Raw genomic sequence first — 20,778 nt, 5'->3', positions numbered from 1 at the left:
CCCAAAGGGGAACCCCTCCTTTCCCATCTGCCCAGGACATGCCCCCAGGAGCCGCCCTCTCCCTGTGCTGACACAGTGAAGGGTCAGCAGAGCCCCATCCCCTACCTCCTGGGATAAATCTTTGGTCCCACAGAGCCCTGATGGAGGTGCTGTCATCACAGCACCACTCCCGGTCCTGAGGACCCCACTGCTCAGGGCCAGCTGAGAGGAGGATCCAGTGACCAGGACAGCTGGGTAGAAGCCACAGCCCGGGGGCCCTACGGGGTGACTACAGCTCAGGGTCACAGGCTTCCAGGCCAGGGCGCCCCACTCTGGTCCAGGGATGGGGTCTTCCCCAGGGCTGTGGATCTGCAGCAACCCCACTCATGTCCTGGGTTACCCCAAGGGGCGGAGAATCCCATGGACGACTGGAGAGACCTTGTCCCTCAAGCAGGAAGGGGTACAGGGCATACCGCAGGAAGAGCGAAGAAGGAGACCCCGATGAGGGTGAACGTCGCCGCCAGGAGCCGCCCATTCCAGGTCTGGGGGTACTTGTCCCCATAGCCGATGGTCGTCAGGGTGATCTGTGGGGCGGTGGGGTGGCCACTTGGCCAGGCTGGCGGTGGCTGGCATGGAGACCCACAGCCTTGAGCCAGACCCTCCTGCCCAGCCTCTGTGGGCTGCCTGGAGGGGCTTCTTACACCCCTGGGGCAGATGGACGGGCCAGCCACGGGGCTGGGCCACTCAGAGGTTGGGAATGTCCCTGCCTGCACAGGACAACACGGCCAGTCAGCATCTGCTGCTCTTCAACCTGCAAGCCTGCCAACACCCCACAAACCTCTCCTCCAAGTGGGGCCAAGGGTCACTGAGGAGGCGCTGGTCCCATTTCACATCCAAGGGCAAACCTGCCAGCCTCTACCGGGTACAGGAGCAGAGGTCCCTCCCTCAGCCCCACACCCCACCGGGCCGCTGCACTGTTGGCGGGGACTGAGGGAGACAGGCAGCAAGTGAGTGGCCAGCAAGCCAGGCGCCTAGGGAAGCGGGAGACAAGGGAGGGATCCAAAGAGAAGCAGGTGGAGTGGGCAGGGACTGCGAGGGGCAGGGCCCGGAGGGTGGCTTGGCAGGGTGGAGCCGGGACTGGCTGCCCTTCTTGCCCACGGGACCACAGCAGCACCCTGACTAGGCACCTGGGGATGAGAAGGGCAGGAGGTGGGATGCATTTGCAGACAGCTCTGACAGGCTTGATAATGGCATGCAGAGTGGGCATTAAGATCCCTGCACATCCCCTGCTTGCCAGCACCACACAGGTCTCCAGCCAGAAGGCTCCAACCAGCAGCCAGGACAGGCCCTGGGGAACAAAGTCTGGGGCAGAGGGAGAGGTCGGCCATGCTGAGGGGCATGGCCACCTCGAATATGGACCCGTTGCTGCCTCCTGTGTGCTCCATACACGTGCTGACAGTGGTGGCCCTACAGTGTGAGGTGGGCCAGAGCTGCTGGGCACAGTGCAGGGGCTGAGTCTCCACAGAAAAAGGGCAATGAGCAAGGGCACTGCACCGGCAATCTCCCAGCCACGGCCAACAGGCTTGGGCCAAGGGCACGGGGCATGGGGCAGGGTAAGGCAGAGTGGGCGCAAGCCAGAGAATCCCAACAGATCCAAGCCCTGGGGCCTGGCCCACTCTCAGGTGGGGCTGGGACGCAGGAAAGGCCAAAGAAACAGGTCAAGGGTAGCCAGGCAGACCAGGGACACTTCAGACACGGCTCTGAAAGCATTTTTCAGCGGCCATCAGACTTGCTCTCAAAGAGAGGGCTTGCTCCAGCGACAGGACATGGGGAGCCAGGCGGGTGGAGTACCCTGAGAGCCCCAGAAGGCAGGTCTGCAGAGCAGGAAGAGGGCTGGGTACATCTCACTCTGTCCCTGGAGGTGAGCAAACAGTCAGAAAGGGGCACAGCCTGTTCCATGGGGTGATGGCACCCAAGGAAAGCCACAGGTTCATCTAGGAGGGAACTAGAGGGGAGGGCATGGGGCTGGGCCTCAGAAACTGCCATATTTAAATGCACAGAAGTGTCACTTTGACAAGACACAGTTAAGCTTTTCTCTTTCACTTTAGAGAGACGGGAACGCTGTGGCCTGGGGGAGGATGGGCCATTTCCCATAGCGGGGTTCCAGGGTCAGCTGGCTGGAACCCAGGGCCCCCAGGGGCCAAGACAGCCCTCTGACATAGCCTGGGTGCATGTGGAAGGTCAGTGGTGTCCAGGTACATCCGCTCCCAGCCTGGGCCCCTCACATGCTTGATGCGGCCCCACCCGGCCTGCCTCACTCCTGACTGTCCTGGTGGGCCTGGAGGGCAGAGAATTCCAGGCCTGTGGCCATCCATGAAATCACCGACAATCAACTGCCCTCTGTCTTCATCCCCTGGAGATATGGGGCTCCTCTTCTGAGAGGAAAACCCAGGAGACCAGTATAAGGGCCAAGGCCACACAGCCAGCATGTGCAGCCCTCCTGAGGAGAAAGACTCCGCCCAGCACAGCCACCTGCTTGGAGCATCCGGGGAATCTGAAGAGCCAGGGAATAACCCACCCTGTGGCAGACCTAACTGTGGGGCTGGGCCCCAGCCCAGTCTCCAGACACTGAGCTCTGAACACACAGGGCCTCAGGGATGTGACACCCATCCCACCCCTGGCAGGAGGGAGTCCTTCTAAAGATGCCCACCAAGGCCCTTCAATGAACCCACGCAGCACCAGGCATAGGAACCTCAGGTGCAAAGGCCAGGGGCAGCTCAGGTGCAGGGCAGCAGGAAGCCAGAGGGGGCAGCTGTGAGCAGGGCTGTCGTCCCAGGCTCCAAACACCCAGGGGAGCTAGAGGCAGTGTCCCTCTGTACTCTTAGCCTTCACCCCGAGGTAAGACCAGGGGTGTGGAGCCAGGAGCGAGTCGTCCCGGGTGGTGGCAGCGTGTCAGCCCACTCTTCCATATACCCACAGCAAGGTCATGGGGGTTAAGGCTCCCTGAACGGGGACCACTGCTGTGACCTCACCTCTTATCTTCCCCCTCACAATCCCAGGTGAATGTGACATGGAGTGAGCGGCCATCAGTGGGAGGCAGGAGTCCCCCGGTCCCCACTGCATACCCCTCAGCACCTCCAGGATCCAGACCAGCCTCAGCGGCCACCTCCCATGCTGTCATACCACAGGCGGCCAGCAGGGGGCCTCCAAGAGACAGATCCAGCCATCTTGGCCAGAGTGGGCAGTCTCCCCTGCAGGCCCAGAGGGGCCAGTACATCGTCGGGCCTGTACAACCTCAGGACAGTGGGCAGGACAGGAGGCAAGGGGAAAAGCAGACATCCTCAGGGAAGGGAGAGCCACCCAAGGACTAAGACTCACCAGGCCCCACCAGAGTGCGTCTGCATAGGTGTCGAAGTGGTCATTCTCTCCCTTCTCTGCCAAGTACACCAGAAACGAGGCCAGAATGAGGCAGAGGAAGCCGATGTACCAGGCAGTGACCAGCTCCTGCAAGGCAGATGGCCACGTCACCGCCACACTCAGGCCAGCCTAGACTGCGTCCACTACCAAGGCCCTGTGCTGGGCTCCGCGTATCCAGGTCCTGGGGACTGAGCTTCCCATTTGAGGCTGGCAGCTCAGCCCCGCGTGGGGACAGTGGGAGACAGGCAGCTGCTTCCGGCTGCACCGTGTCTCCCAGCCACGGACACCCTTCCCCTGTGGCAGGCTTGAGGAAGGGCCGGCCAGTGACCCCAGCTCAGTATGCCGTGGTTCAGGGGCACCTGCCCAGCAGGCAGCAAGCCTGAGAAAAATGTTGAGACCCTTGGAAGACAGCTCTGGAAAGGGATTCCACATCCAGGAAGGGGCAGGTAGGGTGCAGCCAGAAGCTCAGTCCCCACAGAGATCCACACCTGCCCCAAAGCCGTCATGGCCCATAAACGCCCACGGAGCCCCAGCAGGTAGGAAAATGGGGAGGAGATCATTTGGGCAAATAAGTCCCTCACACTCAGGCTGGCTTCACCACAAGGCCTGGTGGGACTGCATCTTGGCCGCCGGTGGGTCTGGGACCCCTCAGAACACAGAATGTGTGTAGCCACAGGCACCCCATGGACACCCCAGCCAGGAGCTGCCACAAGCCACAGCTTAGACCACCACACCCGCAGGTGACTCAGGTGTTGTATCGATCCAGGAAACAAGACACCCAGCCACGAAACAGAGGCTGCACGGAGGGATGAGGCGACTGGCCTTGCAGAAAAACTTTCCGGGCACAGATGACAAAGATGTATCAAGTCACAGAGAAATCCCAAGAAGGAGGGGAGGTCCAAGCTCCACAACCCTACTTCCCCACTGGCAGGACATGCGGCGAGGCCCGGCTGGACAGCAGAGCCCTGGCCCTGGCCCAGGCTGCTCACCTTGCTGTGAGCGTAGACCACAGAGCCCAGCAGCTTCCAGGTGCCCCCCCTCCGGTCCATGCGGATCATCCGCAGGATCTGCAGGAAGCGCAGGCTGCGGAGTGCAGACGTGGCGAAGACGTTGCCCTGGGAGCCAGCTGCCAGCACCGCGATGGAGGCGATGAGCACCATGATGTCTGCAGGAGACGGCGGAGCTCACAGCCAGCCCTCCCCAGGCCACAGAGGGGCGGACAACCCCTTCCCTGCACCACCCCGGAGGACGGAGGGACCGCAAAGCGCCCAGAAAGGAGAGCTACACCGCCCACCCTGCCTGTACCCTCCCACTCCTGACGTCTAGGGCCGTGGCTCCAACCCAAGCCAGAGGCGGGAAGAAACTTCCAGAAGGGCATGTTCTTGCATCTGGCCAGCCTGTTGTGGCCAGCACAGACACCAGCACCAGCTTCTTCCGTGCCACCCATCCCAGTGCCCACTCTACTGACCCACCCCACAGGCCTCACCGATCACACAGAACGGCTTCCGGGCAAACTTCAGCCGCCCTCTCCAGCCACGGTACCGGCAGCAGCAGCCTGCAGCCCAGATCCGGACAAAGTACTCCACACCAAACACCACAATGGTCACAATTTCCTACAGAGGAGGTGACAGCTGAGGCCACCGTGCTGGGGCCACCGTGAGGCTTGGGGGGACACCAGACAGCCACAGGGGCCCCAAAGCCCCAAGGGGGACCTGAAGCTCAGCCCCACACCCAGGGGCTCCCAGCCCCTCCCGACACGTGTCTGGGCCTGAGGACCATGGGACCATCTCCCTGCTCCCCACCTAGCAGGGCAGGGAAGTCTGCCTTTCCCAGGTCCCGGCCCTCTGCCCTGTCTGCTGATCTGCACCAAGGGAGGGTCCCAGGTTGGGTGCGGGGCACCAGCTTCTACCCAGAACTCAGGCAGCCTCAGGGCAGAGGAGCAGAGTGGGCGGAGGGGTGTGATTTCCTGTGGATCAGTCTCCCTGAAGGGCCACCCCCATCACCAACAGCAATGCAGAAATTACACTCCTGTTACCATGGTACCCACCCCTGCCCCATCACAGCCTCTTCGCCTGTGCCCACATCTGCTGGGGAGCACCCCCACACCTGTGGCTCCAGAGAACCCGAGGGTGTGGGAAGAGGGACGTCGGACACTGGCTGGGTGTGGAGACAGGGCGGCTGCGGCGGGGTAGGGGAGGAGGCTGCCTTGGCCCCAGAGGTCAGGGCCAGGCACCCTGGTAGACAGTGCTGGACACAGACACCAGGCAGCCCAGGGCTCACCAGGATGTAGAGGGCGCCCTCCGAGCTCTTCTCGTACTCCTTGATGGTGGAAAACACAGACAGCACGAGGCAGGAGAAGACCAGGAGGAACCTGGAAGACAGTGGTAGAGGCAGAGTCAGCAGCCAGGAGCACGGGACACTGCCCAACCCCCGAGAAGCAACACAGAGGCCCCACGGTGGGCAGAGTGGGGGACACAGTCCATGCTGCTCAGACGCCCAGGACCCCGGGGTGTCACCCCAGGGACGACAGTCATCGGGTCACGGAGCTTCCCTGCTGGTGTCCCAGCCCAGCCTCCGGCTCCACCCGATCCGTCTGACTTCAGCCCCGATGGCCTCATGTAAGGAAACGGCCCCAAGATTCAGACAGAAGGGAATAGCAGTGTCTGCCCACCAAGAGCAACCAAACCGAGAAAAGTAGCCAAATCCACGGGGCGTGGGCCCATGCTCTCTCCTGGTACTTGACCCTCTCCTTCTAGGCTCAAAAACAGAAAACTTTTCAAATTAAGTCCTATATTCAAAGAGAACTTCTCGGATCATCTTTCTAACTTTGCCCTGCCTGCCAAGAAGCTGGAAATTTTTCTCTTTCTCCTTCCTGTGAGCTCTGGGACCTCGTCCTCCACACCCTTGGTTTTACAGTGTAATTACTGATTACCCTCCTCCTGCCATTTAGAACCTGGCTCTTTGGATCCACAAAACCCTCCCAGGGGCTCTGTGCCTCTTTCGTGGCCACATAACCTCCTCTGACCAAAGTGGATGTGGACAATAATAATTAATTCAATTCTTACTGTGGATAGTGAGACAACAGCAAGTCTCACACTTTGGGTCCCAGCTGCCTGCCTGACAAGGAGCATTTCACAGATGTTGAAACACAGACTTTCCCAGGCACACAGCCTCCAACAGGACAGCAGCCCCAACCTCAGTCTGCTGCAGAAAGCTCCCAGGCCCCCTCTCCTGACCACCCATGGTCGCCCCCAGAGTCTGAGTTGGTACATTTCCTTCAGCACCTGTTCTGCTCGGTAAATTCTCCATCCTCACCCGAGGCCTTCGACACCTGTCACGCAAGGCTCCCCCAGCGTCCTGTGGACAGGAAGCCCCCAAGGCCCGACCCAGAAGCCCAGCTGGGCCCTGGCAAGGGCACCCCAAGTTGCCAGGTCAAGAGGGACAGCACAACAGCAGTCTGCACACCCTGTCCCAGGACGCCAGCTTTCCCTCCTGGAGCCCAGGATGGCTCCTTGGCTGCGGGTGCAGAGGAGCTGTCAGCAGCCGCTGCTGAGGGCAGTGATTCCTGGGCCCACCTACTTTCTCCGACTGTCCACCTGCGACGGGAAGGGGACACCTTCAACATCCAGTGAGCAGGTCAGCAGCCCGCGACCAACTCTGGTGAGGAGGCACCGAGCGGGGAGCCTGGAGTCCCTGACCCCAGGGGTTCTCATTCAGGCAGTGACTTGGAAGAGACAGGAGCTGCAGGGAAGGGACGGAGCCCCGAGCAAAGTGCCCCTCCCTGCACCCACACTCCTAGGCTGGCATCAGTCCACACCACCAAGCTACTGTGCCTGGTCGGGGCCCCACAAGCCCCACCTCTGCCACACGGGTGCCAACCCCCACAAGCCCAAGTCCCGAGGTCGGGCCGCCCAGGGGTCAGATTCCCTCCACATGGAGTCTCCCTCAGGCCAGTCCTCGCCCAGCCCCTGGCCCCTGGCAGGGCCCCTGGTCTCTCCCCTGGACACCATCTGCCTCCAGTCAGAGTCTGACCACAAGCACACCGGTCCCTGGGGAGGCACCCCACCCAGGCACCCTCTGGGAGCTGAGCAGGCGGCCAACCCTGCTCCTGTGTAAAATCCACTCCGAGCCTCTCGACTGTTTTTCCCCAATGGAGGGGAGCAAGGCCCACCAACTAGTGCAAGCAACTGTCAGTCTCAGCACCTCTGCTTTGAACCCCCAGGAAACAAGGATACAAGGAGCAGGCACAGGGAAAGAAGTCTGCAGATGAAGTCACAAGGAAAAGACAGCAGTGGAAAAGAACCTAAAAGATACAACTTTAGCTCCTGGAGCCAGCTATGCCTGAAGCCCCTTGGACTTGCAGATAACATAATCCCATTCCTTATATACTTGGGATTTCTTTTTTGCCCTTTAAAAATAAAAGATCCCTGCCCTTACCAGGCTTGATCAGCTAAATGACAAGGGCAGGTCGTACTCTGAGGACTCTGACTCACCACTCCGGCATTCCTATTCTGGCCTCTGGCTTCTCCCTGTGAAGCCAAGCCATGCTGAATGTGGCCTAAGCAGCCTTGGATCAAAAGGGGAAACAAACCCTGGGTGTGTGGTGCTGGCTGTGGAAGACCACACTCAACCCACAGTGCCTCTGTTCTCTTATCAGAGCCTGGGGGCCGGGAGTGTGGTTCAGTGGCAAGTGCTCACCTCACGGGCTTTAGGCCCGGGGCTCCATCCCCGGCACCTCCAGGGGACCAGCACAGCGTGAATGTGGGAGACCCCAGTTTTCCCGCTGGGCCCCGTGAGGGAACTCACAGCACCAGCCATCACCACCGGATCCCCCAGACCAGGCTGGTTGGTGCCTGTCCACGCTCAGCGCGTGCCCACCCTGTGCTGCACTGCTGGCCACCGCGCCCAGGCACAGCTCGGGACCCCTCACCCGGTCCTATCTCAGTGCCCGTCCCTCACCAGGGACTGACACCGTGCGGGCTGTCTCCTTTGTTCACAGCCACCGACCTATCCACATCTGAGTATGCAGCGACACCTAGACAGGTGTTGGGCCGGGGGCACCGTGGCTGAACTGCTGACACAGGACCGACCATCACAGAGGCCAGCCGGCCGACAGCACTCAGGAGGGGGCACGATCGGGGACGCGCAGCTCAGTCAGCCTGACCAGCATCCCAAGCAGGAGCACAGGGGCCCACTGGGGCAGCCACCGTGCAGGCAGGGAGGGTACTGCAGCTGGCCCAGGGCACAGCAGTGGCTGTGGGCTCAGGAGCAGGTGGTAGAGCAGAAAGACCGTGCAGTGAGCTGAAGGCACAGGCCCCCTCCCAGAGACAATGCCTGCCCTCAGCCAGCTACACCAGCCCAGGCGCTCAGACAGGAGTACCCTGCGGAGGCCCCAGGACCCTTCTGGGCCACCCGCCTCACCTGCCTGTAGCAACAGTGGGCCCCAGCCGGCATTCAGGGCACAGTCAGCTCGGCACACAGAACCTGCACCTGAGCCCCGAGGGAGCCCGCTACAGTACACAGCCCAGTTCACTGCCCTGCCTCGTGGACTGAGCCCCACCCCAATGCACTGGCCTCGGGACAGTACCGCAGGGTCCCCATGCTTCCCAGCTCTGGGGTGGAGGTGCTGGCGGCAGGTAGCAAAGGCTCTGCAGGGCCTGCTTGTAGACAGAACATGCAAGTCACATTTCAAAACCGCAATTAATTTCCTTTGCTCATTAGCCAATTTATTCAATTAACTGAGCCCTTTAAAAATGTGCAGACATCTTGTGTGCCTCCTGCAAGTGATTCTGCCCGCCTGGCAGTGTCTTCTCCCAAGGACGCTCCTGGTCCTGGGCCAGCCCCTGGGGAGAGGTGTGGGAGAGGTGCTGAAGGATCCCCCATCCAGAGAGGGCATCACAGCTCAAGGTGGGAGCCCAGGGGCCCCTCAGTCGGATCTACAGGATGAAGAGTTGGCAGGGCCACACAGCTCCAGGGGCAGGGAGTTCCCAGCAGAGGGGACAGCAAGCAGGGAAGAGCCCTGTGAGCAGGCCAGGAGGGAGCTGGATGTGTCTGGCCACACTGGAAAACAGGACAGGAGGTCAGGGATGGCCCCAGATTGGAACACTAAGTCCAAGGCCTGTGCCCAGACAGGCCAGCTCCTCACACTCTGAAGCATCCCTCCACATAGGAAGAAGGAGGCTGAGGTGCCAGGTGTGCCAGACCTCTTCACCTGCTCCTAAAGTCCAGGCATCCAGAACATTTCAGAGCCCCTGGAGACAGGTGCATGTACTAGGCCATGGGAACAAAACAGGAGACACAGCCCCAGGAGGCGCAGGCTGGAGACCCTGCCCTGAGCTGGGACACAACTCCCCAACCCCACACACAAGTCTAGGCCAGGGAGCCCCTGGCAGGAGGAGACCTTCCCTGTACTCCCAGCCCAGGAACTGGCCAAGCCTCCCGGCATCAGGGGAAAGAGGCCTCCAGAAAGGAGGACAGGTGATTTTCCTGCAGCCCAGAATTACAACACAAGGGGTTTCCAGTCTAATTCTAATAACAGATTCAACCTCAGGACCCTTTGCTGCTGACAGTGGTTGCCAAGGAGACAAGTATCAGAAGCAGCTGGTCTCCAGCCCAAGATCCACAGGGCTGGGACAGTGGAGAGGCAGGACCTCAGACAGCTCTGGCCACTCCACCCAAGTGTGAAGAACAGGTGGCCTGGCACCACCCCAAGCTCCGGTGCACATTCAGGCCCCAAATCACAAGAGGCCACTAGGGAGGCCAGGTCTCCTTGGGGTCCAGAGCAGACAGACCTGTAGCAGGAAGGACCTCACTGGATGTAAGGAGGACTTCAGGCTACGGCCTGAGCTCTGGGCAGAAGCAGGCTCCCTTGTCAAACAGGGCCTGTGTGCAGGGAGATGGATGGGGCAGGTCCTGCAACAGAGGCAGTCACATGTGTGCGTGATCAGTACATGTGGGTCCCCACACCCCAGGGAGGCCCCTGCCCCAGGAAGAGTCTGCTTCCCTCTCTCCCTCCCCACCCATCTCAGTTGGATTGCAGGGCATGTTTCCTCTGGAAAAACGTGGCAAAGCCACTGCCACTTCATCACGACCCCTCACACACTGGGGTCTGGAGGACAGGGTACCTGTGCAGTCACTGCCCCGACTCGCTCCTCCCAGGCTGGCCACCCTCTCACTGTGCTTGTAAGAAGTCAGGGCATTAACACAGGCAGACTGTCACAGCATCCCGCTCCACTCTCCAGCCCCTGTCCAGATGCTGAAGTGGGCAAGAGCCCAGTCCCAGGGGCTAAAGCCCCTAGCATGTCCGCGTCGCTGGGCCCACAGACCCCCTACAGGCATGAAGGTGCCCCGCCCCACTACCAAGATGGGAAATTGAGGCTCCAAAGTAGCTCGCCATGATCCACAAGGGACTCGGCTACTGGCACAGCCTCTTCCACGGGGCTGTGCCTGTGGGTCCCCTGCACAGAGCCACCCCTGCAGAACAGTGCTGTTCCAGTGAGGCTGCAACCCCTGGGACTGAAGGCCAGGAGCAGGGCCGCGGCACAGTGAGCAGCTCAGGTGGGGCCCAGCATACCCCTGGCTCCCAGGGCTGCCCACCCGCTTCCCCCATTAGGCTGCAGCCAGCACTGCCGCCTGGAATCTAATTTCGCCTAATGAACTGCCCTGCTTCCGGGACCACTGCCACTTCCAATCGGGGCGGGGTGGACAGCAAGAGCTGACAGCTGCTCAGCACAGCCAGGACTCAAGGCAAGACCCTCAGTCTGCCAGGCCAGGTGGGGCACAGGCCATGTGCCACCCAGGGAGCTGAACCCACACCATGGCCCACTGCCCAGCTAGGAAGCAGCCCCTGGAGCTGGGGTCCTGGGAGGTGACACGAAGTCACCTGGCCAAGAAAGACCAGCCTGCTCATACCCACAAGGGCTCCATCATCACCCCTGGCCCCATCAGGCCAGCACTGGCTCGGCATTCAGGGCCTGCATAAACAGCCTCAGCTCCCCACCAAGCACAACGCTCAAGACGAGAGGCACTCTTGGGGTCCCCTCAGTCTCCCCCCTGACCCCAGGACAGCCAGTGCCGGCTCTCTCCAGGTCAGCAGGACTGCCCTCCCACACACAGCTGCATCATCATTCACCCCATCAGAAGCCCAAGGCTCAAAAGGACCCCAGCCCCCGAGGAGCACCCTGTGGCACTGCTCTAGTACCACAGGGCCCGCCCTGGAAGGCCAGTGTCTGCAGCAGGCAGCACTGGGAGGTGTGGACCACAGAGGTTCCAGGTCTGGTAGGAAGCCTCAGCTTGAGCCCAAGAAGGCAGCTCCCCAGGTGCCGCCTTGTGACTGTATCCTGCCCGAGATCCCTGGAGACAGAGGCTCTGTGTGGCTAATTTACTCCCATTAGTATCCCAGGTGCAGGACAGACACAGAGGTGCTGGGCAGGGCTGTCTGGAGCTCCCTGCCTCCCCCACTGATGCTGCATCTCGGGCTACCCACGGTCCTGGTGAGGCTGACCACAGTACCCCAGGCTCACAGCACCTGACACAGGAGCTTACCTCTGTGCTTCCTAGGAGGAAGCCTGAGAGGCACAGGAGCCAGGACAAGTAGGGGGCCAGGAGCAGAGATCTGTGTGGGCCACACCTGCGCCTGTCGTGGGCAGAGTAGCTTGTCAGAAATAAGGCCACGCCCTAGAGAAGTGACATGTGTCACGCAAGTGTGAACACCAGCATTCTTGGCCCTCTACCCACAGTGCCTAACAGTGGATACCCACAAATGGCCACTGGTCTCCATGTGTGGTCCTCACCAAGTCAGAGAGGACAGCGCCCTGGCACCCTGCAGCCAGGAAACACCTAGAAGGGACCACACTGAGGGTGGGGCAGGCGGGGGGCCCTGCCCTGGGGGCCACGTGTCCCAAAGGCAGAAAGCACATCTCTGAGACGGGAAGAGCCAGGCACAGGGGAACCATTGGGTGACTGCCAGCGGGACGGTGTCTCTACGCAGTGAGGACAGTCTCCTGGGCGCACTGGCAGCTGTGTGCCACGGGGGACAGTGACCATCGTGACACTGCTCACTTTGCACACTGGAGAAATTCACCTCAGTTCCTAGGCGAATAAAGCCAGATATTCCCATGTGGGGCACCTCCCCGGTGAGGTGGACACTGCTCCATCATCACGGCCCTGCAGCAGGACAGACACAGTGGACAGCCCGGCACAGCACCCAGGCCGGTCCCCGCTAGCCTCCAAAGCGCTGACTCCAGCAACAGAGGGCACGGCCCAGGGCCAGCCTTCCTCCTCATCCTCTCACCGGCCTCCCAAACGCACCGGATTCGGCTGGAAGGACAGGGCCACCCGACACACCCACGGCGAGCAGATGTGGAGCGTGTAAAACAGCCCGCCGGGCACCTGCACAGGACTTGCCTGAGGACAGATGGACGGGCAGACACACAGCTGGGGCACTTGTCAGAGGCTGTAGCAGTGGTCACCGGGGCTGGGAAGTGAAGCAGCCCCCGGGACATGACACACCTCCTACGCCCAGACGGGCAGCCCACGGCCCGCTAGTCCACCAGGAAATCCCACCACACGGGCAAAGGCAAGCACCTGAGACGGACACAGGGCGCGGAGAGGCCTGGAGACCACGGCGCTCCTCCTCACGTCTCCAGCCTTCTCCCACTTTCCTGCGACCGGCATGGATTATTTTTGTAATCAAAAAAATAACGGCCAGGTGTGGTGGCGCACACCTGTAATCCCAGCACTCGGGAGGCTGAGGCAGGAGGATCGCTGTGAGTTCGAGACCAGCCTGGGCTACATAGTGAGTTCCAGGGCAGTCTGAACTACATAGTGAGACCCTGTCTCAAAAAACCAAAAAATGAATAATGGCCATAACCAGTGCTCCTGTGAGACACAAAGCAGAGCTGACCACACTCAGACTCCGTGCTGCCTGCCCACAGCTGAGCCCCGTCCCTCAAGTCTTTCCCGTGTCACCATGTCAGGTCTCAGGCGACTCAGTGAGCTCTGGGGTCAAGCAGCAAGAGACGCTGCTCATATCCTGCCCTGCAAGAACAGCTCCGCCCTTGTAATTTTGTCTCAAGCGGCCCCTGTATCTGCTGGGCAGCGCCCCTGAAACACAAACCCCTTCCTCGCCTTCAGCAGTGGTGACCCAAGGCCCCTGCGCACATGTGTGTGCGCACACACACGCAGTGAGGGTTGGGGTTCACTATCAGGAGGTGCCACTGCAGGCCCATGTTCAGGACCTCAGGCAGTGCCCCAGAGCCGGCAGGCCCTCCTCCTCCTTCCCTCGGGCTGGCCCCATCTCCTGGGGAGCAGCAGCAGACTGCTCCATGCACCCCACGGGTACGAGCCCTGCCCACACCCACAGCACCTCAGGCAGTCTCCACACATCTGACCAAGGAAAACGCCAGTTGGGATGAGCGACTTTTCTGGCAAAATCCTAGAAACAACCGCGGGGTCCATTCACAGAGCACCCCCAGACGCATCCCAGCGCACTGGTGCTGCAGGCCCAGAGAGGGGCATGGGCACCTCCCCATGCTCAGGGTGGGACACCAGGACAGACGAGGGGCAGGTGGACACACAGGGCAGTGTGCCCACAACATGTCTAGAAGAAAGAAGAAACAGAATCCCAGCTGACTGTGAGGAGCAGACAGAGTAGGGCTGGCTCTCCCTGGACGTGGTCAGACTCCTCTCTGCTGTGTGCGGTTCTGTTTCTGGAATTGGACGTGTTCTGGAAGAAGTGAGAAGGGACAGGGCCCTGCTACTGGTCCTAATAACCTACCCGTGTACAAAGGAACCCTCGCTGCATTGCCCCCACTTCCCTGGCCTGCCTCCTCTAAGCAGACCCCGTGTAACTGGGCTGAGTCCTGCTCCCACCAAAATGTGCCCATGGACACAGAGAAACTGCCACTAACCAGGCAGACTCCGAGCCCATGTGTGGCCACCAACAGGCGTGGGTGCCTGCAGCGTGGCTCAGAGCCCCACATGTGAAGCAGCACTGTGTTAACCAGTGCTCACCACGGCTCTCCCTCCACAATTTCTTCCAAACATGCTTTCCAGTTTGAGACCAGCCTGGGCTACATAGTGAGTTCCAGGTTAGTCTCAACTACATAGTGAGACCCTGTCTCAGAAAAACCAAAAACCAAAAAACAAAAAAAATAAAAAATAAAAAGCTAGGCGTGGTGGTGCAAGCCTGTAATCCCAGCACTTGGGAGGCTGAGGCAGGAGAATCGCTGTGAGTTCAAGACCAGCCTGGGCTACATAGTGAGTTCCAGGTTAGTCTCAACTACATAGTGAGACCCTGTTTCAAAGAAACCAAAACAAACAAAAAAACATGCTTTCCAAAATTCTTCACTTGTTCTTGCTTCCTGAAGCTTTCCACCCCCGCAAAAAATGTAGGGTCCAAGAAGAATTCAGTCTTTTCCTCCTCACCCTGTAACCTTTTCTGAGCCTAAACAGAAAAGCAGATCTGAAGTTATAAGGTCTCTAGCACGGGTCAGGGCTACAGGCTCACGGGAGAAAGACGAGGCCCAGGAAAGCCCTGGAGGCCAGGGGCAGGCCCAGCAAAGACTCAGTGTTCCACAGTCAGGACCCTCCCTGAAGCAAGGCAGCCTGGGGCTCACAGCAGACAGCAACACCCTCCAAGCCACCTGGAGGCTCTGCAGACACGGACCCCAACCCAGAACAGCCGCTCCTTTGGACAGCCACAAAATTATTCCCAGTAATCCAAAAATAAATGAAAGACGTACTTTTGTTCCAGCTGGGTAACCGACAGAGCCCAGTGACAACCAACCTGGAGGGTATCTGGAGCACATCCTGCCTCTGTTCCAAACGAAGCAGCTGCTGCCCCACGCCCTCACTTCCTCTACAAGAAGCAGCTGGAAAAGCCCTGGCCCTGCCCACCCGGCAGCCCCTCCCTTTGGCCAACTGCTGGACAGTGGGAAGCTCCAGGCAGCAGTGGCCGGGGAGACCAGAAGCCCCCTCCTGAATGAGTGTCACCACCCAGCACCAAGGACGGGAGTTACCGACACACCACCCTCTCTCCCTCATCCTCCTGACCCTCACCTCAAGCAGCACCTGGGACGAAGGACATAAGGGACAGAATGCCTAGAGGACCCGTCACCCTGTTCTGCACCAAAGCCGTGGTGAGCCATCCTCAGCCCTGCTCAGGAGAAGCCTCTGCCAAGATCCCAGCCCCCAGCAGTGACACAGAGCCCACATAGATGCCTTACCTGCCCACTCCTAACACACCTCAGTCTCAGAGAGAGCCAGAAAGGACAAAGGACAGCAGAAATCAGAGCCACTGTGTGCAAGAGCACCCGGCTGGAGGGCCTAGTGGCTGAAGGAGTGCAGGAGCTCAGCACGTGTGAGTCGCTCCCAGCACGCTCCGGGGAGCATCTCAGCAGCGGCCCGGCGTGGCACCTGAGAAGCTCCCGAAACCATCAGCAAACTCGTCAGGAAGCAGAGCTGTGCTGCAGCCGAGCAGCACGAGCAGCCGTGCTGACAGGGTGTCCACACTCAGCCAGCGCTGGTCTTACACAGCGGACTTGTCGCAGTCCAGTCATCAGGGGCTGGACAGACACAGTCTGAGTGGGATCCAGATGTCCACAGGCTTACGCGGCAGTTTTCTGGTGGTTTTGAGGAGCTCAATGCTAAAACCTGCCTACAATGACGTTTTCTGAGCCAAAATCATTCCTCTCCTCCACGCCCCAACCCTGAGAATGCCACTCACCTCCCAGCACCCTGGCAGATGCAGGCAGAGCCTCTGTCCTGGACAAGGGCTGCAACTGTGTGGCCAGCTGCTCTGAGCAAACACACAGAGGGCTCTGACACTCGGAACCTGGGCCCCAGGTCTAGACATACAGCCTCTTGGTAAACAGCAGCCCAAACATCAAGGCCCAGCCACTAGCTGGCAGGACTGAGGATGTGTCAATGGCCTGGCTGAGGGACAAGAGGCTGAGAGACACCATCTCGAACAGGGCCAGCCACTATTCCTGCTCACTCTGCACCCCACCAGGTGAGGTCTCCATCTGCTGGACCTCTGTGATGGTCATGATGATCGCAGCGGTGGGACCTGTGGCCCTCAGCACACAGAATGGCTTGCATGGCTTAACCCCATCGCGAGCAGACACAGCAGCTGGCGTCCAGGGTCACAGAGCTGGCCAGCAGGGGCGCAGGGCCAGCAAGGCCCTTGGCTCCAGCCTCCACCACTCTTCCTCCACACGAAGAGACACAGAGTCTCTGCCCATCCCCACCAGTCACAGCCACGGAAGCATGCATCTAGCAGGAAGAGGTACAGCCGGGTCCACCCTCAGTGGGGGCTGAGGCCACTCTGCCCCGACACTCTCCTCCCACCCAGACGCTTCAACCTCCAACACAGGACACATTTATACTTGAAAATGTTCAAAATGAACTGGAGCAGGAAGTCTGCCTGGGTGCTGTTGGTCACAACACGGACACAAGCCAAGGCCCCTCACGTGGCTCCTCACAGAGAGGAAGCAGCCAGTAACCCTCCCTAAAGGGGCCTTCTGCTGTCCCCTGAGCCTTTAACAGGACATGGCCAGAGTCCAGGCCCAGCCATCCCATCCAACCCCAAGGGGATATTCCAACAACAAGTCAGAGCAAGACCAAGGGCCCCTCCATCCTTCTCGCATGGTCAAGACCCAGACTCTGGGTCAGCATTCTCCACAGAGCCCCCAAAGGCCCGTTTCCCTGGACTCCACCAACAGTGTGCAGTGGACCTGCTGCCCCCATGACTCTCTGACAACCAGACCAGCCTGGTCCCTCCTCCGAGTAGCGGGAAGGGACATCCACCCCTCCAGGCCAGGGCTAGGTCGGCCTCGTGCTTTCAGATGTTCAGGCGCTCAGAACACTGCTCAAGTCAGTGTGCTGTGTGGACGCGCTCAGCCCAGTGGGGGGCCAGCCGAAGCCCTGCACTAACAGTGGGCTGTGGATGAGAGCACCAGCTAAAACGAACTGGAACAGCAGTGACCACACAGTGTCCATCATCAGACCTGACCGTCAGTCAGGACAGTCACAGCTCTTCAAAAGCTCCCCAGGCTCAGCACATTTAGAGTTGGGTCTCCTGCCCACACAGCCAGTATTGGGGGGCCACCGGATCCATGTCAAAGACCTCCAGGTCTGCTGGCCACAGCGTGCATCCTCCAGAGTCGCTGGACAGACTGGCTTGAACATCTGACTCGCAAAGAATCCTTCCTATAAAACTAAAGTTTTCTGCCCTCTAATATGTGAAACTGCCCAGAGAACTTCCTGCCTGCCTGTTAATTACTTGTTTTATTGCCTTGCAGCAACAAAAATGTGGAAATTTACTCCACAAGTAATCAGAGTGATTAAAAGTATTCCATTTCACAGTAATTTCACTTTAAATTATTGGTGAGGGCTAGAAATCCTGTGAAGAGGCTGGAGAAGTTGGACAAATCCAGGTTTCCCTGGAAACCACAAATCTCTAAGGCATTTTCACCTTTTGGGAAATTTCCATAAGATTCTCCAGCTCCTCAGTCGATAGGTATCACCACCCCAGGAGGGATGCAGGAAGGCCCTGCCGGAGGAAGCCAGGCTCACCCTTGGCACTGTGGGCCTCCATCCTCTGAGGGGCCACCGCTCCTTCCTGTGCTGGGCCTGCACTTGCCCCTCAAGAACATACAGCTGAGGCACGGGCAGAGCTCCCCACAGTACCTCAGAGCTAATGTGGAGCTAATGAGGGGCCACACGACAGTCCAAACTGGACCCAACTAGGTTATCCAGGGCCAAGCAGGGGAGCCCGAGGCAAGGCTCTGATCCCAGACTCTCCTCAAACTGCTGAGAAAGGAGAATAACAGGCAGCCCAACAGGCCCAGGCCCTGCCACCTCAGAGGCCTCCACACAGCAGCCTGACACAATGGGGACGAAGGGGCCTTGCAGACCACTCGAAAAGCCTGGCTGTGAGGTAAGCCCAGCCCCCAGTTCTTCTCAACCCCCGATTTTCCGTCTGGCCTATTTTAAATGCCCACGCCTCCTGGCCACTCGATGGATGAGGTGCTGGAAGCTCAAGCCAATTGCACCTCCAAGCTCTCACCTCTGAAGCAGAGCCCCCACGAGTCTGCTTATGCAGAACAACTTTTCGCAGCCTCGGTTTCCCCATTACAGCACTCTGGCAGGTTGGCAGTGAGAAATAAGCGAGGCCAGCACAACAGGATCATCTGAGGTCTCACTCCCTTTCCCTCCACCGAGACTGCGCAGCTCCACATGCACAGTGGGCAGCACGAGAGTGAGCCAGGATGCTGGACTCAGCCTCAGGAGCCCACAGTGCTCACCCCGGGGAGCTCCTCTGAAGCCCTTCCTGTAGCCCACACATGCTCTGGGAGGGGTGGGAGGTCAAGCAGGCTCTGCCCAGGTAGCACCCCAGGCTGGGTCAGCCTCCACCGGCTCCAGAGACTCCAGAGGCCCCTCCAGGAATACTTGCAGACAGTGTGCAATGGTCCTGGCTCTGCCAGGGACATGTCCCAGGGCCCTGTGACCAGTGCACCTGGCTGACCTTGCCCACCAAGCCCTGTTACAGGGCAGATACACTCTTCCCAACACTGGATAGCAGCTGTCCCCCAGGAATGCAGTGGGGACAGCCAAGAGGCTGGCAGGGCTCAACCTCTCCGAAGACAGGAGGAAGGTGGCCCAAGAGGGCTCAGCACTGCCCACAAACAGGGCTTGATTCCACGCTGATCCCTGGCCCCCACTGGCTGCCCAGACCCCAGAGAGAGACTCGATCTTAATTAATGAACAGCCCAAATGGGGCCTGGTACACAACACAGGCCAGTCCATGCCGGGCCAGCAGGCAATGCAGGCTGGTCACACTCAGGAAGCTCAGGCCATGGTGAGCTGTTCATGGAAGGTTCCACACCTGGGGACCTGGGAGATTGGTGACAAGTGACAACGGTTATGAGCTGCACCACAATGCACGGTGGACCACTGGCTAGCATGGAGGGCTAGACAAAGTTGGTCAAAGCCCAGGGGGTAGGGGCCAGCTGTACCTGCTTTGCTGATGAAAAACAGGGTTCTGCAAAGGTTCTGAGAGAGGCTTGACTGACCCAGAGTCAGCTCCCAGGCACCTGCTCTAAACACGCTCCCTCCTGCCAACTCTCAGCCCACTCAGGAAAGCTCCCTGCTAGAGTGGTGCCACCTCCCCACAGCCACTCCTGCCAGGGAGCCAGAGTTCCGGAAAATCTCTGCCCATAGTAAAGGAGCCAAGGAGTGGCCTGAAGCAGGAGGAAAGAGGGCAGCCTCGGTGGTGAGGGTCTCACCCCTACCGCAGGCACATCCAGATGGGACGGACACAGAACCTGCACGTGCTGGGCCCCACATACTCTGCTGCCCATTCTGGATGCTACAGCTCAGAGAAGCGACAGAGAGGCAGGCAGCAGGGTCAGAGGGCCGACCAGATCAGACACGGGAACAGGCTGTGTAAAGGGCTCCTCACCCAAAAGGAGCCCCAGGAGATGCCACCAGCCCAGAATGTCCTCTCTCAGCCCACTGAACACTGCACTCTACCCTTCCCATGGTCCCAAAGTCCTAGGCCAGGACCTTGGCCAAGGCAGACAGGCAGGGAGGGAGCTGGTGGTGCCACAGGACCATCAGGGACACACAGGCTTTTCTGAGAATTAGGCCCCAACATGCTGGACCCCAGACCACTGGGTCCTGGATTTGAAAGGCCAGAGTCACCTCTCGGGGGAAGCAGGGGCTGCCACTCGATGCTATTAGCGGTCACAGCACCCAACACTGCCAGGGAAGCCCCCGCCTGGGGCCTTTTCCCACTAAGGTCTCTCCTTTCACCCCACACCCTACCACTTCACCTGCCAGGACACACACCCCTCAGAGTCCAGACAAGCACCTGCCTGAGTGCTTTCCCATATCCGTTCCTCACTCCCATCCCAAAATGCCTCTTTCACACAAAATGGCTGAGTCTCAGCTCTCTTCCTGCATCCCTGCTTTACTGGGATGGGAGAGAAGCACCTCACGCCGGGTGGCTGCGCACACACTCGCACATGCAATCACACGCAGTCACACGCAATGACACACGCAGACACCCATGTGCATGAGAACACACAGAAGGCTAGGCATCCTTCACCTAGGCCTGGGTACAGGGGTGGATGCTTCGGGCCCGGGGCTGTTGGCCCTGCTCCCCACCTTCATCGGCAGGAGGGATCGGAAGGGCGCAGGGCTGAGGGGATTCGGGACGGGTTATGGCCCGGCCCAGGGCTGTGGTGCGGTGGCGTTAGACCCCCTCCCGGTTTCAGCAGCCCAGAAGCTGGGGGGTGGAGAGATTGGGAGGATGGCGAACAGCGGCCAGCCCTCGGCTGGGGGGCGTCCCTCGCAGCCGGCCCGGAGCCCAGACCC

The 20,778-nt window shown here is 59.9% G+C and overlaps 1 protein-coding gene across 1 annotated transcript in view; it reads right to left on the bottom strand.

Annotated features, from left to right (window-relative positions):
- The window catches only part of Kcnq2 (potassium voltage-gated channel subfamily Q member 2), a 59,487-nt gene that overhangs the window by 27,298 nt on the left and 11,411 nt on the right, over window positions 1-20,778 (bottom strand). Inside the window, exons 3-7 of the mRNA XM_010638281.1 lie at window positions 5,677-5,767; window positions 4,883-5,009; window positions 4,386-4,561; window positions 3,358-3,483; window positions 453-563 (exon numbers count right to left, since the gene is read on the bottom strand). Of these exons, the coding sequence (XP_010636583.1) occupies window positions 453-563; window positions 3,358-3,483; window positions 4,386-4,561; window positions 4,883-5,009; window positions 5,677-5,767 (631 nt within the window). The remainder of the gene's footprint in view (window positions 1-452; window positions 564-3,357; window positions 3,484-4,385; window positions 4,562-4,882; window positions 5,010-5,676; window positions 5,768-20,778) is intronic.

The sequence above is a fragment of the Fukomys damarensis genome, unplaced genomic scaffold, assembly GCF_012274545.1.
Source record: "Fukomys damarensis isolate Sample0158 unplaced genomic scaffold, DMR_v1.0_HiC HiC_scaffold_22, whole genome shotgun sequence".
Taxonomy (NCBI): Eukaryota; Metazoa; Chordata; class Mammalia; order Rodentia; family Bathyergidae; genus Fukomys; species Fukomys damarensis.
This window is presented reverse-complemented; position numbering and strand designations above follow the sequence as displayed.